This window comes from Octopus bimaculoides, chromosome 5, assembly GCF_001194135.2.
Source record: "Octopus bimaculoides isolate UCB-OBI-ISO-001 chromosome 5, ASM119413v2, whole genome shotgun sequence".
Lineage (NCBI taxonomy): Eukaryota > Metazoa > Mollusca > Cephalopoda > Octopoda > Octopodidae > Octopus > Octopus bimaculoides.
Genome location: NC_068985.1, coordinates 54,378,178 through 54,397,871, shown reverse-complemented (window position 1 = coordinate 54,397,871; position 19,694 = coordinate 54,378,178). Strand labels below are relative to the sequence as shown.

Genomic DNA, 19,694 nt, shown 5'->3' with positions numbered 1-19,694 from the left:
TATTGAGTGAAAACACCTAAAGCTCCACGAGGCTCCGGCAGGGGATGGTGACGAATCCTGCTGTACTCTTCCACCACAACTTTCTCTCACTCTTACTTCCTGTTTCTGTTGTGCCTGTAATTCAAAGGGCCAGCCTTGTCACACTGTGTCATGCTGAATATCCCCGAGAACTACGTTAAGGGTAGACGTGTCTGTGGAGTGCTCAGCCACTTGCACGTTAATTTCACGATCAGGCTGTTCCGTTGATCGGATCAACTGGAACCCTCGACGTTGTAAGCGACGGAATGCCAACAACAAAATAATATTGTAATGTTCTAATTACAACATGTATGTTAAAGCTATTTATAGGTGAAGGTACAGGTGTGTGGTTAAGAAGTTTGCTTTCCAACCACATGGGTCTCAGTTCAGTTCAACTGCATGGCACCTAGGGCAGATGTCTTCTACTATAGCCCCAGTTCAACTTAAGATAATGTTGGCTGCATGGTTGAGAAGTTTGCTTCACCACCACTTGCTTTTAAATGCAGTCCTGCTGAAAATTCACTCATCTCCCTGGACAATGAATAAATTTGTATGAGAACCGAGTGAGTGAATTTGGTAAACAACAACTGTACTAAGCCCATTACACACACACACATGATGTGTGTAAGAATGTGTGTGAATGTGGACATTTCACTTGTCACTGTTTAAATAATGTGGTGTTGATGTATGGTGACCTTCCGTGTTGGCATTATGACCAATCTGTTCTGTGATTTCATCGACTCTTGTAGAATATATGTATGTAAAAGTCCATTACTTGAAAATCAAGTGGGGGTTGGTGACAGGCAGAGTGCCAGCAGGAAAATCCTGCCTCAAAATCAATTCCTGTTCAATTTATGTCAGCAAGGAAAAAATTGATGTTAAATAAATGAATAAGCAAAGACACATTAATATTTGTGCGAGTGAGTAAGAGGAGGAGGAGAGTGACAGGGAGAAATAATGAATGTTATATTAATAAAACTAATTGCTGTTTTTATCTATTTTTATTTATATTTTATTCTTTTATATTTGTCAATCATCTACTTGAATGGTAAATAACAACAACAACAATAATCCTTTCTACTAAAGGCACAAGGCATAAAATTTTGGGTGAGTCGATTACATCGACCCTAGTACTCAAATGGTACTTATTTTATTGACCCTGAAAGGATGAAAGGCAAAGTAGGCCCACAAAATTTGAACTCAGAATGTAAAGATGGATAAAATGCAGCTAATCATTTTGAATAACGATGATGATAACAACAACAACAACAACAACAACAACAATAATAATTTTGGCACAAGGCCAGCAATTATAAAAGAGGAGTTAAGTTGAATACATTGACCCCAGTACTTCATTGGTACTTTATTTCATTGACCCTCAGATGGTGAAGGGCAAAGTTGACCTTGACAGTATTCAAACTCAGAATATAAAGAGCTGGATGAAATGCTACTAAGCATTTTGTTTGATGAACTGACAATTCTGTCAGCTAATTATTAATAATCTTTCTTACTACTATTGGCACAAGGCCTGAAATTTGAGGGGAGGGGACGAGTCGATTACATCGACCCCAGTGCATAACTGGTATTTAATTTGTTGACCCTGAGAGGATGAAAAGCGAAGTCAACCTTAGCACAATTTGAACTCAGAACATAGTGACAGGTGAATTATTAATAATAATTATAATAATAATAATGTTTCCAGCCTTGTTTGTGTGTACCCTTGTCTTGACATAATGGTTGTGAAAAAGCATCACAAGCAGTATTAATTTTCCCAGTTATGGATCAAAATTGTATTGAAAGAAAAATTTGCTTTGGTGAAGATATCAAGTATAATCTGTTTTAAGACGTCACATTAGTTTCCATGCAATAAAACTAAAGTTTGAAGTAAGTCTCGTTGAAATTTAGAAGGGAATGTTTTATAGTTCTTGATGGAGACACCCTAGTGAAGTAAGTTGTTAATGTAAGGAATTTTATGGAGTAAATTTAGTTTGTCAGAAATGCTATGAGTTTATGTAATTTACCAAGACACCAAATTAGGTAAGAACTGAAAGTATTGGTTATCAAACAGAGATTTCATTGTAGTTTGACTTTGTTAAAAATATGATTCATAATAACTTTCTGCAAGTCTAAATTACATCACTATGTGTAAGAATTAAAACACAGGGTGTACCAATGTCTAAGATATTCTGCCATGACACTTTTGTAGAGGAAAAAAAATGTATTGTTGACCTCTATTAATATAATTGTCATCATCTTACTCAGCTTTAAACTAATGCTTAATTGTAGTCCATTTCTCGGTTAGTAGGTCTGAATTGAATATTATTTTTGTTTTGTGAAGGCTTGGTTGTTTCCTTTTTATCAATTTGTAAACTTTTAGCACATAAAACTGTTCCTTTTATATTGCAGACGTGATGCTATTTTCAATTTGTTGCTTTCATCTCAATGGCTTTATTGTTTCCTTTCTCTGGTACAAAATACTTGATATGTCTATAATATATATTCTTTTACTTGTTTCAGTCATTTGACTTGGCCATGCTTGGGTACCACCCTGAAGGGTTTATTTAGCCAAGCAAATTGATCCCAGTAGTTAGTTTTATGTCTGCTGCTTATTCTACTGGTTTCTTTTTGCTGAACTGCTAAGTTTCAAAGGTGTTAACAAACCAACATCACCTATCAAGCATTTGATGTTTGTGGGTGGTGGGGGTGGGGAACACAAGTACAAAAGGTGCGTACACGCATACATACACACATCCATCCATCCATATATGCATGCATGCATATGTGTATGTGTGTGTGTATGTATGTGTATATATTTATAGTTTCTGGCTACCATATTTAATCACAAAGCATTGGTTACTCCTTGGGTTATAGAAGACACTTGCTCAATGGTACTGCACTGATAATCACATGGCTACAAATTCTTTTATTCATTTGACTGCGGCCATGCTGGAGCACTGCCTTTAGTCGAGCAAATCAACCCCAGGACTTATTCTTTGTAAGCTTAGTAATTATTCTATCGGTCTCTTTTGCCGAACCGCTAGGTTACGGGCACATAAACACACCAGCATCAGTTATCAAGCGATGTTGGGGGGGACAAACACAGACACACAAACACACACACACACACACACACACACACACACACACACACACACACACACACACATATATATGATGGGCTTCTTTCAGTTTCCGTCTACCAAATCCACTCACAAGGCTTTGGTCAGCCTGAGGCTGTAGTAGAAGACACTTGCCCACCATGCCACACAGTGAGAATGACCCCAGAACCATGTGGTCGGTAAGTAAGCTACTTACCACACAGCCACTCCTGAGCCTAAAAATGATGAACAACCTTACTCAATTTTCATACCTTATGGGATTCTCATCAGAAGCGTCCGCATCAAACTTTTTTAACGATACAGCCATGTGAAATTAGCTCTTATTTTTTTGTTTCTTTTTCAATAATTCCTTAGCTGTGTGATTCTTTTAGCTTGTATGATTAGACATATATCTCATTTGTCATCGATTAAGGACATATTTACATTCAGTTGTACAAATAAATCTATAAATCCGAAACTTTATTGAAATTGCTGGTTAGTACCTCTGACTCTTTCTGGACTTCCCAGACTGCTTTGTTGATGTGCTTGACAATTGGTGTTTTTGTTTTTTTCTATCTAGTTAATATAACAATGGGCTTTGGACTTTAGTACATAATTAATATTGTAATACAGAATTTACTGTCTTGCTTTTTGCTGTCGACCTTTTAAGAATGAAACTTTTTTTCTTCAGTGTTTTCTTTTATATTTTTGTTTCCTTTTTGGAAAACTAATGCCAAATTTAAAAATATAGTGACTATAGTCAACTATTGTTTATATAATTCTGATTTCATATATAATTCTAAGAAAGAATACTTTTCTTTCTATTGTTTAAAAAATGGAAGTGCATTTATGATTTCTCATCGAGTTAATTCTAAACACAATAAATATTAGTACTCTTTCCTGTCAGTATTCCAATGCTCTATAAGAACTTCTTCAAATATGTGGAATGTTGTAGATACAGTTTTTATGTATTTAGAGCATTATTACCCTTGATTTAGAAATGAAGGATTACTGTTCAAATCTAATTTGGTTCTATGTGTATATTTAAGAATAAGATATTTGATGATAGTAGGAAATGAAACTAATCGAAATGTAACCTAGATGTAAATGTTAAAAAAAATCATCTCTAGAAATGAGGTTAGGAATTTGAGAAATGATCATCTTATTAACAACTCATCTCAGGCATTTAATCAACTAAACTACATACCTTCACATATTGACCATGTATACATGGCTGCTTTGAGTTTCTTCACTAAAATACCATTTTCCTGTTATTGTCACTTTCTATATATCAATGATTAAATGATCTACTGAAAGCTTCATTTGTTTTTCCCTAAACAATTTAGTATTCATTTCTATTCACATCCGCCACCCCCTACTTAAATGCTGAAATTAAGTGTAAAAAAAGAAAATGAAATTCAATTCAATTAATTTATTTCAGAATTTCTAATTAAAGCTTAATGGTATAAAATTTTCATGAATTAAAATTTCAATCAAAATAATTTTCATATCTTGTAATTGGTATATTTATATATATATATATATAAATTATAATTAACTATTCATCATCAATAAAATTTAATATTGTTGAATTTTCAGCATTTGTATTAAATCATATTAAAATTTATTTTGTTTAGATTTTGAAATCACTTGTGTTATTCATCAATATATATATATATATATTTAATATTTTATTTTGTGAATTGTTAGTTTGATGACTTTATATGCCTTTCTTCATTTCTTTTCTATACAAAAGCAAGCGTACCAGTGTCGGCCGAAAGTCCAGTTTCAGGGGCCTAAGGTAATGCAAATGCACAGCTGCCTTTATGTGCAATGGACGGTTATTGATAGCTTACATTCAGCTTCTTTGAATATCTAAGGAATGGTCTCTAGTCTTTAACATGCTGGGTTAGAGAGTTAGATTCCATCAAGCTTAAGGAAATTGTTTCCTAGGAATGTTAAGCTGAAATGCAACCCTCCATTGACTAAGCAATCGTGGTTCATATTGCAATTTTCACTCAAAGCAACTTCGTGCAAGCTGTTCATTTTAAAGTTCGAGCATGCCTTATAGTTGATTCAATAGCTTCGATCATTTTTTTAACTCATATTTATATATATATACACACATATATATATACATATTCACTTCAGTGATCTCCAGTTGATTTTCTTGCTATATTGTTGCTTCCTGAATAGAAAATACTAACATTTTTCTGATATTGTTTTCTCTTCTTCATAGAAAAGTTATACAACACAGTTTATTGAAAATTGGTATAATCTATTTATATATTTATTTGTCAGATAAATATTTCTTTTTTTGTATACCTCAGTTATGTAAAACATTGGCTTATACGATTTGGATGATGCTTCTGATTATAATGAATGTAGTCTTGTTTGTTTTGCTTCTTTTTTCTTTTTTTTTTCTGTACAAAATAATGGCATTTCAGTTTTGTTGATGAAATTTGGTCTTTGAAATGAGTAAAATAGGTTTGAAAGTTTCTGGCATTTAAAATTACAAACTGTTCAGTCAATTCATGAAGCATGAATGAAATGCTGTGTAAATATTGTTTGTACTAAAGCAGTGGCTTGTTCTCTGGTCTTTCTGTTTTCTTATAAGGTAGAGAAACTCACTGATAAAATGTGTGTGTACATAGCATGGAAGGCGGACGTTAAATGATGATGATGATGATGATGATATATATATATATATATATATATATATATATATATATATATACATGTGTGTGTGTATAAATATATATATATTTATTTACTTACACATACATGCATACATCATTGTTATTGAGTTTAAGTCTTTTATTATCTAATGTATAACAGTATAGAATATAATTGATTAGAATTGACTAAGATAGGAAAGAAAGAGCTGATGTTGCTATATGGAAGATGCTTTCACTTTATTTGCAAATGGTCTTAATCTTTATTTTTGCTATTAATCATATTTTTAAATTATCTTTATTTTTTTCTAAAACTTCAAATCAAAATTCATATTTATTTCTGTAGAAATGCATAAGTGATATTAAAGAATAAATAAATATTACATCGGTGGCAGGTACCCTCTCTGATTGACCCATTGTGGTTAGCTAATCTTGGAAACATTTATTTTCAACAATTTACTGTGTAAAATTTTTATCAGATAGAATATATAGGAATTATAAGTGCAATTTTAAGGTTGCAGTTTTATATTTGTATGGTTTTGTTTTTAATATTTTAATAAGGAATTTTTATTCTCACCTCAAAGTTTGATTTAGTTTAAAGTCAAATGAAATAAAGGAAGCCAATCATTAATTATTTAAATTGGAATTTTAAACATTCTTGAGAACTGGTTTGTTGGTCTCATTTTATCTTTTCCACTGAGAGAAAAAAAAAAAAAAATTTTTTCATGGTTAATGTTTTTTAATCTCAGGTAATCTCTGCTTTTTTAAAAAAATGTTTTACCAGTAATTTCATTGTTAAACTTACTTGAGCTTAATAAGTCTATTATTATAAATTCAAATTGATTAAATCGAACCAAATTAAATCTTAGAGTGCAAGAAAAAACTGTTTGTGTGTTGTGTAATTGACTTGCAAGCTTGATATATATAAATATTTTATTGAGGCTTTGACAATGTTTTCATCCTTTAAATATTCTTTGCACGTGCATATTTGTTACTAAGATAGTTTTCAAATAACAACACCTTGATGGCTCTTCATCATTGACATGCATGATTTCGAAGACATTCTAAAGGTAGATTTATTTTAACATTTTCATGAACTTTTCTTGCTATTGTAAAAGTTCATATTTCTCTAATAGTTCTGACTTGTTTGTTTTTTTTCTTCTTTGCTTGACAAAGCTACCTTAAGGTTTTCGTATTAAATTTGTACTTAATCATCATCTCTCATACTTCATTGCTTTGGTTTAGAGCAAATAGGCTTGGCAGCTGTCTAGATATAGCTAGTTATTTTAGTGGCTAATAATATTATTACACTTACTATTATTATTATTATTATTATTATTATTATTATTATTATTATTATTATTATTATTATTATTATTATTATTACTGCTACTACTACTACTACATTTATTTGAAATTTTCATCTGATACCATCTGATATCTTTATTGTGTATTATTGTATTAAATTGTTGAAACTAATCTGTTCAAAGCATGATTATTAACCATTACGTATTTTTCAATTATATAGTTGAGTATTTAAAAAAAAAAAAAAAAATGTAATTAATTTATAAAAGAACTTCATATTTCATAATTTATTAAAGTAAGTTTTAAATTTATCTGAAATGTCATTCTTTGTGTTTTTAGGTTGTTTGGAATCTTTTAACATTTTTACTTGTGGAGATGATGGATTTCTTAGTTTAAACATCAAGCAATATTTATATTTTGTTGTTTGTTTATTATTTTTGTAGCTGCAAAAGAAGAGCACTTTGTTTTAAAGAGTCTAAAATAGATTGTTTTCTCTATTGCTTACAAATATTTAATCTATTTTAGTTAGTCTTCTTAGAACTTGATATGTTCTTTTTTTTTAAATTAAAAAAAAAATTTTTTATTGGTATTTTTGAGATTCATAACTTTTCTAAAATATAACTGATTTTACTGAACTGCTTTTACTTGTGGACAGGAAGATAATTTTGTATATTGCAAATTTCTTTGTCAGAACATTGCTGTGAGAGAATTCAAAAGATTTTTCACTTATATAAAACTGAAAGAATGTTTGAATTGTGTATCTATTTATTTAAACAAAGCAAATTATTAACAAAAACATATAAATATTTGGAATTAGATTAGACAAAAGAAGTTATTTTGGTATTATTGGTACTGCATGACATGGTGACAGTAGTGTGTTTAATGTATTTATGGCTTCTTAGGAGTCAAGTCGGGACATTTGATGTAATTAGGTCATTTCTTTTTAGCTAAGTGGCACTAATGGTAGTTGGTGCTTAACATGGCAATATGTTCCATAATATCTAAAGTTCAGTGTTTCAAATTTCTGAGATCAAATCCACTTTAGATGAATTTACTTTTTATTCTGTCAGCATCAATGAATAATATTTTTGATATAACAGGGTTTGATACTTTTTCTCTTTAGGAAGGGCTTTGTGCTTTTAGAGCAATGGAAAGCCATTATATAATTTGCAAGATCTGAGTTTGGTACACTATTGAGGTAAATAGTGGGTACATTATTGAGGTAAACCAGACTGGATTAGATACTTCTCTAGTTTCTATAAGCATGATATTTTCTGACAAATAGAAATGAATAAAACATACTTGCCTAATATTTTCAAAATTTTGCCAGTCTAAAAATAATTATTTCATTTTCATCACAGAAGGAGGTAGGGATCTAGCAATCTTTAAGGTAAAAAATATATATATATATGTGCAGCACTGTTGGTGGTGGTGAAGAAAGTTGCATTAAATAGAAGATTGTGTGCTGTGGAATAATGGTGGTTGAAATATATTGGTAAATGAGTCTTTGCCTCTTAGATATGATCCTGATATATGGAGCACTGGATTGGGTAACATAAATGTCACCCAAAGAGGGTCAGTAGCTGATAAGGACTTGAAGTACTTTCTCACTCTAAAAGGAAGACTAGTCAGGCAGTTTTGACAATGTTACATACAATGTATATATCCACTGTATTTGTTTTTTTTTACATTCATCTTTTTTCTGTGCTTGCATAGGTTAGATGAATATGTTATCAAGACATTGCTTTATGGCTGGATGCTCTTCCTGATGCTAACCCTTACCTGTTTCTGAAGTAAGGGATCTTTTATTCTGTTTGGCTTTGAAGGTGCAAATTGAGCAGATGACTTATTGACATGCAAAGTAACAACAGCTCTGTCCATAAGTTGCAACCTTCACCAAAACAAACAATATGTGAGCATATTCACACACACACACAACAGTTTTCTTTCAGTTTCCATCCACCAAATTAATGAGCTTAGGGGTGGGTGGCTTTCTGTAGTAGTACCAGAACACATTTTTATATATTTTTTAATACTATTATATAGCAACCAAAAAATGTTTATTTGTTAAGTGTGTTTATGTGTTCTACACATGATATGACTGAATAATCTGCAGTACCTCGGAACAATTTATGTGTAGTGATGGCTTTATATTGTGAGTGTAGGGTGGGGTGTCAGCATAACTTTGTAACCATGATTTTTGCGCTGGTAACATTTAGACTTGAATGTAACCTGCTTAATAAAGTAATTTGTGCCAAACTTAATAAATCAGTAAAACATTGTATTGGTAATTCTTAAGAAACTATATTAGTAATCATCTAAAATTTTAGTATTATTTGGATTATTACTTGCAGCTCTAAGAATATTTAGATGAAAGTAAGTTTTGAGCTAAATGTATGGGTTCATTAGCAAAAGACTTGTTATGACAGTGTGGATTAAAATATATCCCCAAACCAATAATGTTTTAGTCAAATGAAAGCCCAAGCATAGGGGATGATCTTTTGTTTGAGATTTGAATTGAATTAGCTAATTAGGTTTGTAATGTAGATAAGTTTAAATGCTTTAGGATGAAACTATCCAATTATGTTAATTGTAATTATAAAACTTTTGGAATATTCCAGAATTGATTTAGTTTCTTTTATAGAGTCAACCTCTAAGAAGGAATGTAAGCATGTGGATTCCATGTTAAATAACTGAGTGGTCGGAAAAACTGAAATATTTTGGAATATTTATCTCTGGCTAATTATTTATTTGTTAATGATCTAATTTGAACATCTGACAAAAATTGACTGAAGCATCTCTTAGTTTAGTAATAGTAAAATTATAAAGCTTAGTGCTATGTTGCTAAAGAATTAGATGGTTATCTTGAAACACTTGAAAATATTGAAGATAGATAATTGCTTATGCAAGTCAACAACAGGATACATGAATGCAAGTTATTGTATTGCAAATATTACAAAACTATATCATTGCCAAACTGCTTGAAAAAAAAATCCCTTTTCTTAGAGTAAAATGGTTTACTGGAATTTTTATACTTTATGATTCTAGTTTCAGAAGTTTATTGCTCAATCAATATTAACCCTTTTGACACCATAAGATCTGAAATCATTCCTATTTCTATGGTACAAATTTCTTTTTTTTAAATGATCTAAATTTAAGCCTTCTATCAAAATTTCATGTTATTATATTTTCCAAGCACTAACTTAACTTTTTCATTATCATATTTCTGTTGAAATACATCAGTTTCATTTCAAAAGAAGAATTTAGTAAAATGACTTTGTCATTAAGCTTGTGTTTGAAATATAAATCAGTATGAAATTTTGGTGGAAGGTTTTAATTTAGTTCTCTTTAAAAGTGAAAGCTTGTATCATAGAATCAGAAGTAGTTTCAGGTGAGTTGGTAGCAAGAAATTTAATAATGACAAGTTTATTTTACTAAAATCTATATCATTAAAAATAAATAAATGATCTGTAACAAAGTAGTGCAGCAGAAATACATGACACAACGATTGAACTTAAGATTGGCAATGAATGATTGAATCCTGTAGAACTTATTGATTTACTATATGTACTCTATTCTGTATGAATTTTACAATAATAAATTGAGAATAAAATGGCAACCTAAGTTTAAAAAGAAATAAACAAGCAAACACGAATGTATATTAATTCTGAAATCAATCATTACATATTTTTATTTTTTTGTTAGATGTTACAGCAAATTAGATTGTTTCATCCAGTTCTGAAAAAAGAGTTTGTAATTACTAAAACAGTAAAATTTTCTATGTAGTCTTGGAAATATTAAAGAAAAAAAAAGGGCAGTACCTCAGCATGGCCACAATCAAATGACTGAAGCAATTAAAAGGTAAAAGATGAATAGATTTTATCTTTGAAGCCAACTGGTTAAAAACAATTAGACCTCCTTAGGAAGTGGTATGGTAACAAGACCTGTATACTGCTTAGTACATCTTTAATTTATTATTTCCAACTTGACAAAGCTTTGCACACACCAGCAAGTTTATTATTTGCTGTTTTCATATAAGAATGGCAGTTCTTAGTGGGCTATGAACAACAGTTTCAGTGTTTGTAGCTGATGAAGCATAATGATGCAGAAGCACTTCCTACAGTCTGATGATGATCATAACTCAGCTCAGTGTGTTTTCACACACATTGTCTTTTAGGCGAATTTCACTTCCATGACAGTTACTGCAGCAAAGGTCTTTCTACATTTGAGTGTACACAAATGTGTTAAATATAAATGTAGACAGCTTTATTACAGTCACTATTAAACGACATTTTGTAGAAATATCTTCCAGAATAATTAATTGAAATAGCATTAATTTGATTAAAGTACATAAAATATATTGTTATATTTAGATGCAAAATATAAAACCTTCACAAAGATGCAGTGATGAGAGAAGCTGATTTATATGGAATAATCTTAGAATTTAAATAACTAACTGCTACAAAAAAGTGTAAGATTATGGAAAGCAAAATTTCTCAATTTTAAATGTGAATGTGCTGTAAACTGGTCAGGAAGCATGTACTTTATGTATGAAAGTGTATGTGTGTAAATGTTTGCAACAAAAAGGGCAACTCTTGATCGTGGAAATTGGAACTGGAGATTTCTCTAAAAATTACTTATCTTCATTTCGTATCTTTTAACTTTTATTTGTTTCAGTCACCTGGAGTGCCACCTTCAAGGATTTAAAAAATTCTGATACTTATCCTATTAATCTCTTTTGCTGAACTACCAAGTTATATGGATATAAACAAACCAACACCAGTTGTTAATTGGTGTAGGAGGACAAGTACAGACACAAACACACATACACAAACACACATACACAAATATATATCATTGATGTCCACACAGTTTCTCTCAAGGTATTGGTTGGCCTTCGACTATAATAGAAGGAACTTGTCCAAAGTACCATACAGTGGAACTGAACCTAAAATCACATGGTTGCAAAGTGAGCTTCTTAACCACATAGCCATATGTGCAGGTTGTTTTAAACTACTATGTGTCAACATGGCTTCTATAAGATTTCTAGGGTGTCTGTTTTAGTATTATGTAATTTTTTAAGCTGTGTAAAACTTGATCAGAGGAAGCCATTCCTTTATGATGGGAAACTGTTTAAGTAATAATATATTTATGCTGCAAATAAGGTGGTGAGTTGGCTGCATTGTTAGCATTCCAGGAAAAATGCTTGGCAGCATTTCATCCATCTTTTTGTTCTGAGTTCAAATTCCACCAAGGTTGACTTTATACCTTTCATCTTTCAGGGTTGACAAAATAAGTACTAGTAGAGTATTGAGGTTGATAAACTGGACTTACGCCCTCCCCCAAATTGCTGGCCTTGTGCCAGAATTTGAAATCAATATATTTATGAATCAAGTAACATTTTGGTATTTTGACTTTTAAGATTATTTCTAGAAGAAATGTTTAATATTAAATAGTGGAGGGAGAAAAGCAAAAAATCTGGTTTCTTCAGCACCTTAACTCTCCCCACATCACCATCTCTTTTCAGTCTTAGGCATATACATGAAATTGAGGTCACTATTGCCTAACCACAACAATTCAATTTCCTGAATATTTAACATTCATTTTTGGTTTCCTAGTATCATTTGATTCGAGGGAATATTTGAAAGATATTTTCATGGATGCTTTTCTTGTTTAAATGGGTTTTTTTTTTGTTACATGATTCATTTAATTCCTTTGATTATGGAAGTATTTTTGCCCAGGTAAAGAGTAACTTAGAGTAAATAGAATGAAACAGTATCTTCCTGTTTTGAATGACTTATACACAATTCCAAGAGTAGGCATGGCTCAGTAGTGAAGAAGTTTGCTTCCCAACCAAATGGTTTCGGGTTCAGTCTCACCATGTGACACTTTGGGTAAGTGTCTTCTAGTATAGTCTCAGGCTAACTAATGCCTTATAAGTGGATTTGGTAGATGGAAACTGAAAGAAGCCCATTGCATGAATGTATGTATATATATATATATATATATATATATATATATATATATATATATATATATATATATATATATATACACTTGTGTGTGTCCTTTGTTTTCAATCTTCCATGATCACATGTCTGGCCACGAATGGGGAAGTGTTACCTTATTTGGAAATAGATGTCGGTTGGCAACAGGAAAGGCATCTGGCCATAGAAAATTTGCATCAACAAATTCTGTCTTACTCATATGAAAAACTAGGCCTGAAAATGCTGAGGAATTTATTGAAATATAACCATAATCACTTGTTTGCAAAGATTTTAATTAAATCATCTATATTGAAAACTTAATTTTATCTTTTATCTTTTACTTGGTTCAGTCATTAGACTGTGGCCATACTGGGACACCACCTTCAATTTTTATTCATATAAATCAGCACCAGGACTTATTTTTTAAATCTGGCACTTATTCTTTCAGTCTCTTTAGCTGAGCTGCTAAATTATGGAGAGAGAAATACAGCAACACGGGTTGTCAAGTGGTGGTGGTGGTAGGGACAAACATAGACCCAAAGACACACATATAGATATAGATGTATACATGCATATGTGTGTGTGTGTGTGTATATATATATATATATATATGTATATATATATATATATGTATAGAAGATGGACTTCTTTTCAGTTTCTGTCTACAAAATCCTCTCACAAGGCTTTGGTCAGCTCGAGGCTATTGTAGAAGACACTTGCTCAAGGTGGCATGCAGTGGGACTGAACCTGGAACCATGTAGTTGAGAAGCAAGCTTCTTACCACATAGCCACACCTATGTCTAATTGGTAAAGTTTCTTTATATGTTTTAGAATGAAACAATAGTCCAGTTGTGTCAGTTATTTTTTCAAGATTTTAGAATATAAAAAATTCATTTAGTTTCTTGAGCAGTTCTGTAGGAATTGTTGTAAGCATGTAGATTCTATGTTGAGTTATTGAGAAAATGCAAATCTTCTAAAGTATTTATCTCTGCCTAATTTGCCTATGATCTAATTTGAAGATCTGACAAAATTGACTGAAGTGCGTCTTTTAGTGATTGTAAAAAAAAAAAAAAAAAGTGTTCTATTGCTAATAAATTAGATTGTTATCTTGTATTAGAGATAATTATTTGTTATCACAATAACAATACTGATTTTGTTTTATTTATCAATTAATCAATATATATAATGCTCTGAACCAGATACAAAATCTTCAACAGACAACAATCTCACTACAGCAATTTTGAATATTTGATCTGTCCAGCGTAACAGTGAAATTTCCTTTACAAATGCTTTGCTGTCTTTAAAATATGAGTCAGCATGTTATTAAGTTCTTAAAATTTAGGATACATACTCAAACAGTAAAGACATGATAGTCTTGGTCAGAGAAGTTAATGAAATACTTTCTTTAGTTGTCTCCTTCTGACCCATAGCTCTCATTGATAACAGTTAACTTAGGTTATCTATCCAACCACAGCATTAGACACAAGCTGTCTTTAGCCCTTTACCATTCAGATTACTCTCTCAAAAGCATTGCGTATTTATTCACATTATTTTGAATTAATCATGCATGATCATGTAACTGAGTTTTAGACAATATGATTGCTTATATTAGAATGTTTCCTAAGTTACTTCATTGTTGCCTTATGGAACATTTAAAAAGAAAATTATTGCAGGAAAATAATCCTTATCAATTCAGACATGTTATTCAAAAGTGCTTTTAATTAATCATTTTTTAGTAGTCGAGAGTTTTCAATGACCAGAATTAGAAACCTAGTGAAACAACCATAAAAATCCCCATTATTTTTGTAGTGTTTGGTATGCAACATTTCGTAGAAAGCTTGTGCTACAACTGTTGTTAGGTGGTGAAGTAGGTAAAAGTGGGAAGCACTCTTCATGTTTGAAAAGAAGCCAAATTTTTGCATAAAACGTTGGCAACATTCGGGTTGTAAGTGCAGCAAAAGGAATTTGTTGAAATACAGCTAGTGATTACTTTAATATAGTAATGTACTGGTTATGAAGTATACAGACATACACTTATGATCTTGATTGGATAGTAGAATAAACTGGGCAGAAATTTTTTTTGCTCTTGTTTTTGAAAGACGTGAGATACGATATGGAAGAGACCTGGAAATAAAGTTGTGCAGATGTTATAAAATATAACTTCAGAAATGAAATAACTATTTGAGCAGTAATAAACTATATTTAACCCTTTTGTTGAACTACACTTGTCATTGTTTCAATTAATATCGAAAAGAAAGAGGAATTTAGTAAAATAACTGTTTTTATTAAGCTGAACATAAAATAATGGAATTTTGATGGAAGGCTTTAATTTAGATCACTGTGAAATAGGATGTTTGTATCATAGAACAAGGGGTAGTCTGATCTAAGATGCATCAGTATTAAAAGGGTCAAGTTGATAATAGCTAGAATTTCTTTTGCTTATTATCACCTCTATTATAAAGCATTACATTTAAGAAAAATACTTGAATATCGTAATGACATAATTTTATCTCTGACTTTTGTAAATACCTATTAGACAGGTGTGTGTGTGAAATATTGATTACTTTTGTCCAGTTATTACGTTAATATCTGTGAGCATGTGTGTGTTTATATGTAATAAGTATATATGCATATAACAAAACTGCTATAATTAAAGACATCTATATGATTAATGTACTTGAATACTTATTGCCAGAAAATTAATTCCCATTTTGCTACAAACATTATAATTTTTATTAACTACTATATTCCAATCTTAGGATAGGTACACTGTGTACCTGTAAGTTGTAAAAGGCAGCTAAAAGGATCAGAGGCTGGAAGGGAATCTAGTGAAATTCTGCTTCAGAAAACCTCTCCAACTCTTGCCAATATACAAAATCAAATGTAAAATGATGATGATATCTCAGAGGCTCAGAAGTTTTGTAGGTGCTTTTAGGCAGGTGAGGCTGATGCTATGATGATCAGTTTAAACTTCTGTAGGTTGAGAGCTGTGAGGAAAAAGCAATGTTGCCAGGGGAGACATTTTAGAGGATTAAGTGTTCAGTGTAGGTCTTAATTGAACTTTGCTGATGGTCAACACCTGATGAGGATTCAAGAAGAATTCTACTCTTTGCAATACAATGTAGTGGGGTCATCACAAAATACCAAATAATAAAACTTATTATTTTCCCTCATTTTGAGGTGTTTTTTTTTTGCTTTGCATGTTTGTGTATGTGTGTGTGGATAAAGCTTATGGTTCAAGACTATTTCTTTGATGAATGTGGAGATTGTCTTTGTCCTGCTGAAGGAGAGTAGGACATCTATTTATACCATTGTCATTACATAAAATGGTGAAAGTAATCAGGCTTGTTGTAAACCTTAAGAGCAGGCCATGCTATTTCAGACATTTATTTTCAGGTGTGATAGGGATCTAAGACTAAATTACAACCCACTGCACTGATAAATAATTTGTTGGGTTTCAACTTCAAGACTTCATCTTATTTTTTGATTGACATATATTTATAGTGACATATAAAAGACAATAATTTTTGGAAATTTGTATACTTATATTAAGTTTATTTAAGTCTGGCCAATTGGTAGCACTAGAGCTTATTACTGTGTCCATTGGACAATTTCTTCTGAGTAGGTTGTTAATCTTTGAATTATACAAATACTTATAGAGAGATTGGTCTAATTTCTCTCTAGGCTTGTACTCTATTGATCCTCTTGGGATGAAAGTCTAAAATAGTTTAGGTGTGATTTGAACTTGCTAACAGTTTCGTGGACGAGAAACTTGCATTTATGAGATAGAATAGCTGAATTCTTTTTTTAAAGGTACATTGCTGGAATAGATAATACATTTTTGACAGGATAAAAACTGTTTTATGTTATGAAGTAGCTCTTTTAAACTCTGTTACAAACATTGAATTGTACCTTGGGGCAAAGCATGTTACCAAAACATTGATGCAAATTACTTTTACTACGCAAATGAGTATCAAGAACACTGCTTCTCAAAGTGGATGACACTGCCCTTTGGGGATGGAAGATTTTTATATGGGGACTAGGAATTAAGGGGCAATAGATCATTTGTATTGTTTTTAATCTTTGTCTTATGTTTAAATATCAACTTCAAAAAAAAAAAAATAAATTGATAAATGTAATATTAAAATAAACTGCTTATTGTATACAATTGCAATGAAAATTACATCAGCCATAACATAACAGATTTTGTAATGTGAATAAGTGAAAAAAACAACACTACACACACGCACACATACACACACACACACACACACACACACTCATGTACACACCACCTATGTTTGTCAATCGTAAACAATAAGCTAAAGCATAATTTCAAAGACATTGCCAAAATTTGTTGGTATTTCCATTCATGCAATAAATGACCTCTGTACCTGTAGCATTAAGTACATACATATACCTGACTTGTTTATGAATTTAATTTTGCGGAATTGTAGCCAGAGTGTAGGGAAACTGATAAAGTGTTAGTAAAAGAAAAAGGGCGATAGTGAAAATACTTCCAAGATATTGTGATCTAGAATGAGAACTAACAAAAAAAAAAAAAAATTCTAAATAATCAATTTTTTTAAATAACTCATTTCCACATAATGAAATTATATGTTCCTTTTAAGTGTAGTTTTCAATGTAAATTTAAAATTTCAGCATTTCATTGAGGAGTTTGTGTATGCTATAATTTGGTGATGCCTGGAATTTAAATATAGACTTGTGCTTGGTTCAACATTCAAGTCTCTGACCTACATTCTTTACATACATTGTTTAGAGTCATTTTTTTCAGCCAAGTACAAAAACAATAGTGTGTGTGTATATATATATATGTATATGTTTATATGTGTGTATATATGTATATAGAAATGTATATGTATATGGGAATATATGTATCTATTTCTAGTGTAATTTTTCTTGGTTTTGGATGATAGTAGAAGGAAAAGAACTTGACTAGCAAAGAAGCCTTTGTGGATATTGATTCATATGAAATTATTTTACCCTATTGTTGTGCATTTCATTTCCCATCGTTACTTCTTTATTAGATGAGCTCTCACATCATGCATACGCATAACTTCAGTTAAAATAGGTCTAAATAGGTAAATTACTGAAAGTATACTGTAACATGAACAGAAAATAGATTCCTGTAATAATACAAGGAAACTGATACTTTTACATTCGTTTACACTAAAAAGTTTTAGTTTCCCTGTTTATGCCTCATGCACATTCAGTTTTCATCAGATTTGTATGTTTGAATGTGTGTTTGTGTGTGTGTGTGTGTGTGTGTGTGTATACATACATAAAGGTGTATGTATATCAATAGATAGATTACATATATTGTTTTAATGTTCACTTTTCTATGCATGCTCACATGTGCTGGATGGAATATGTTGAGTTATGATGACCAAATGCCTTTCCTGTCACCAACCCTTGTTTCCAAGTGAGGTAATATTACCCCATGACCAGACATGATTTCATAGAAGATTGGAAACAAAAGATACCACCACTTGCATGATGGAAACATTTGTGTACAATTGTCACAGTGTTAAGGCAAGAAGACAGTAAAACACACACACACATAGACACGCTTCTTTTAGTTTCCATATCCACTCAGAAAACTTTGGTCAGGCTGGAATTATAGTAGAAGACACTTGGCTAATGTGCCACACAGTAGGACTGAACCTGAAAACATTTGGTTAGAAAAGAAACACAGGTGCACACACACACAACTATATATTTTATGTGCATGGAAGGTGAAGTAAACATCAGAGAAGCTCAGCTCCACGTCGAAACTGCAAGAGCTACTCAGGGGTTTTGCATGCTCTTCTAAATCCATTGCAATGCTGAAAACCTTTCCATATCATCAGCAGGTATCTCAGGGTCACAAGTGTTTTGCTCCTAGCCTGTGTGCTTCACCTGAATGGAGCAGTGCAGATTGAGCTAGTCTTCCTCTATGGAAGGGTTCAACTTGTGGTCTCTTATCAACCATAGCTATCTTGAGCTAGTTTCAGCTGCTGTGCCTATTTCCTTGATGACTTTCTTTAGTTGTCTGGTTTCCAAACCTATCATCTGCAGGAATATAGCTCACTGATCTTGATAGAGAATTGTATCAGCTGAGGAATGAGGATTTGAAGAATGAGACTGCATGCCAGCTCCTGACTCGGGCCTCATTGACAAAGTACTGATATTTTGACTTCTTTACATGGTGGGAAATATCGAGTCTGTCCTAGGACACTGTGAGTTCAATCATGAGGATTGTTTTTGTATTACTGGAGAGCAGGAACATTTCTGGTTGGAGTGATGTTACCACTATGTCCTGGGAAGACAAGCCAAGCCTGCCCCTTAGGTCCACTTGCATCTCTCAGTCTGAGGTTGAACCCTTGTCTTAACATTATGTGGTGGTTGTAAATGAGTGTCATCTCCAGTCCTCACTGAAAAACATTCTGGGAAATATTACTTTGTTTTTGGAAACAAGTGCAAGTTGGCAATGAAGTCATCTGGCTGTAGAAAATCTGCCTCAACAACCACTGTCTGCTTCATGGAAGCATTGAAGTGTAGATGGTAATTGATGATATATATATATATATATATATATATATATATATATA

The 19,694-nt window shown here is 31.7% G+C and overlaps 1 protein-coding gene across 1 annotated transcript in view; it reads left to right on the top strand.

Annotated features, from left to right (window-relative positions):
• LOC106875720 (rho guanine nucleotide exchange factor 12) overlaps positions 1-19,694 on the top strand; it is a 365,906-nt gene that overhangs the window by 41,738 nt on the left and 304,474 nt on the right. The window contains exon 2 of the mRNA XM_052968059.1: positions 4,873-4,917. Within this exon, the coding sequence (XP_052824019.1) occupies positions 4,873-4,917 (45 nt within the window). The remainder of the gene's footprint in view (positions 1-4,872; positions 4,918-19,694) is intronic.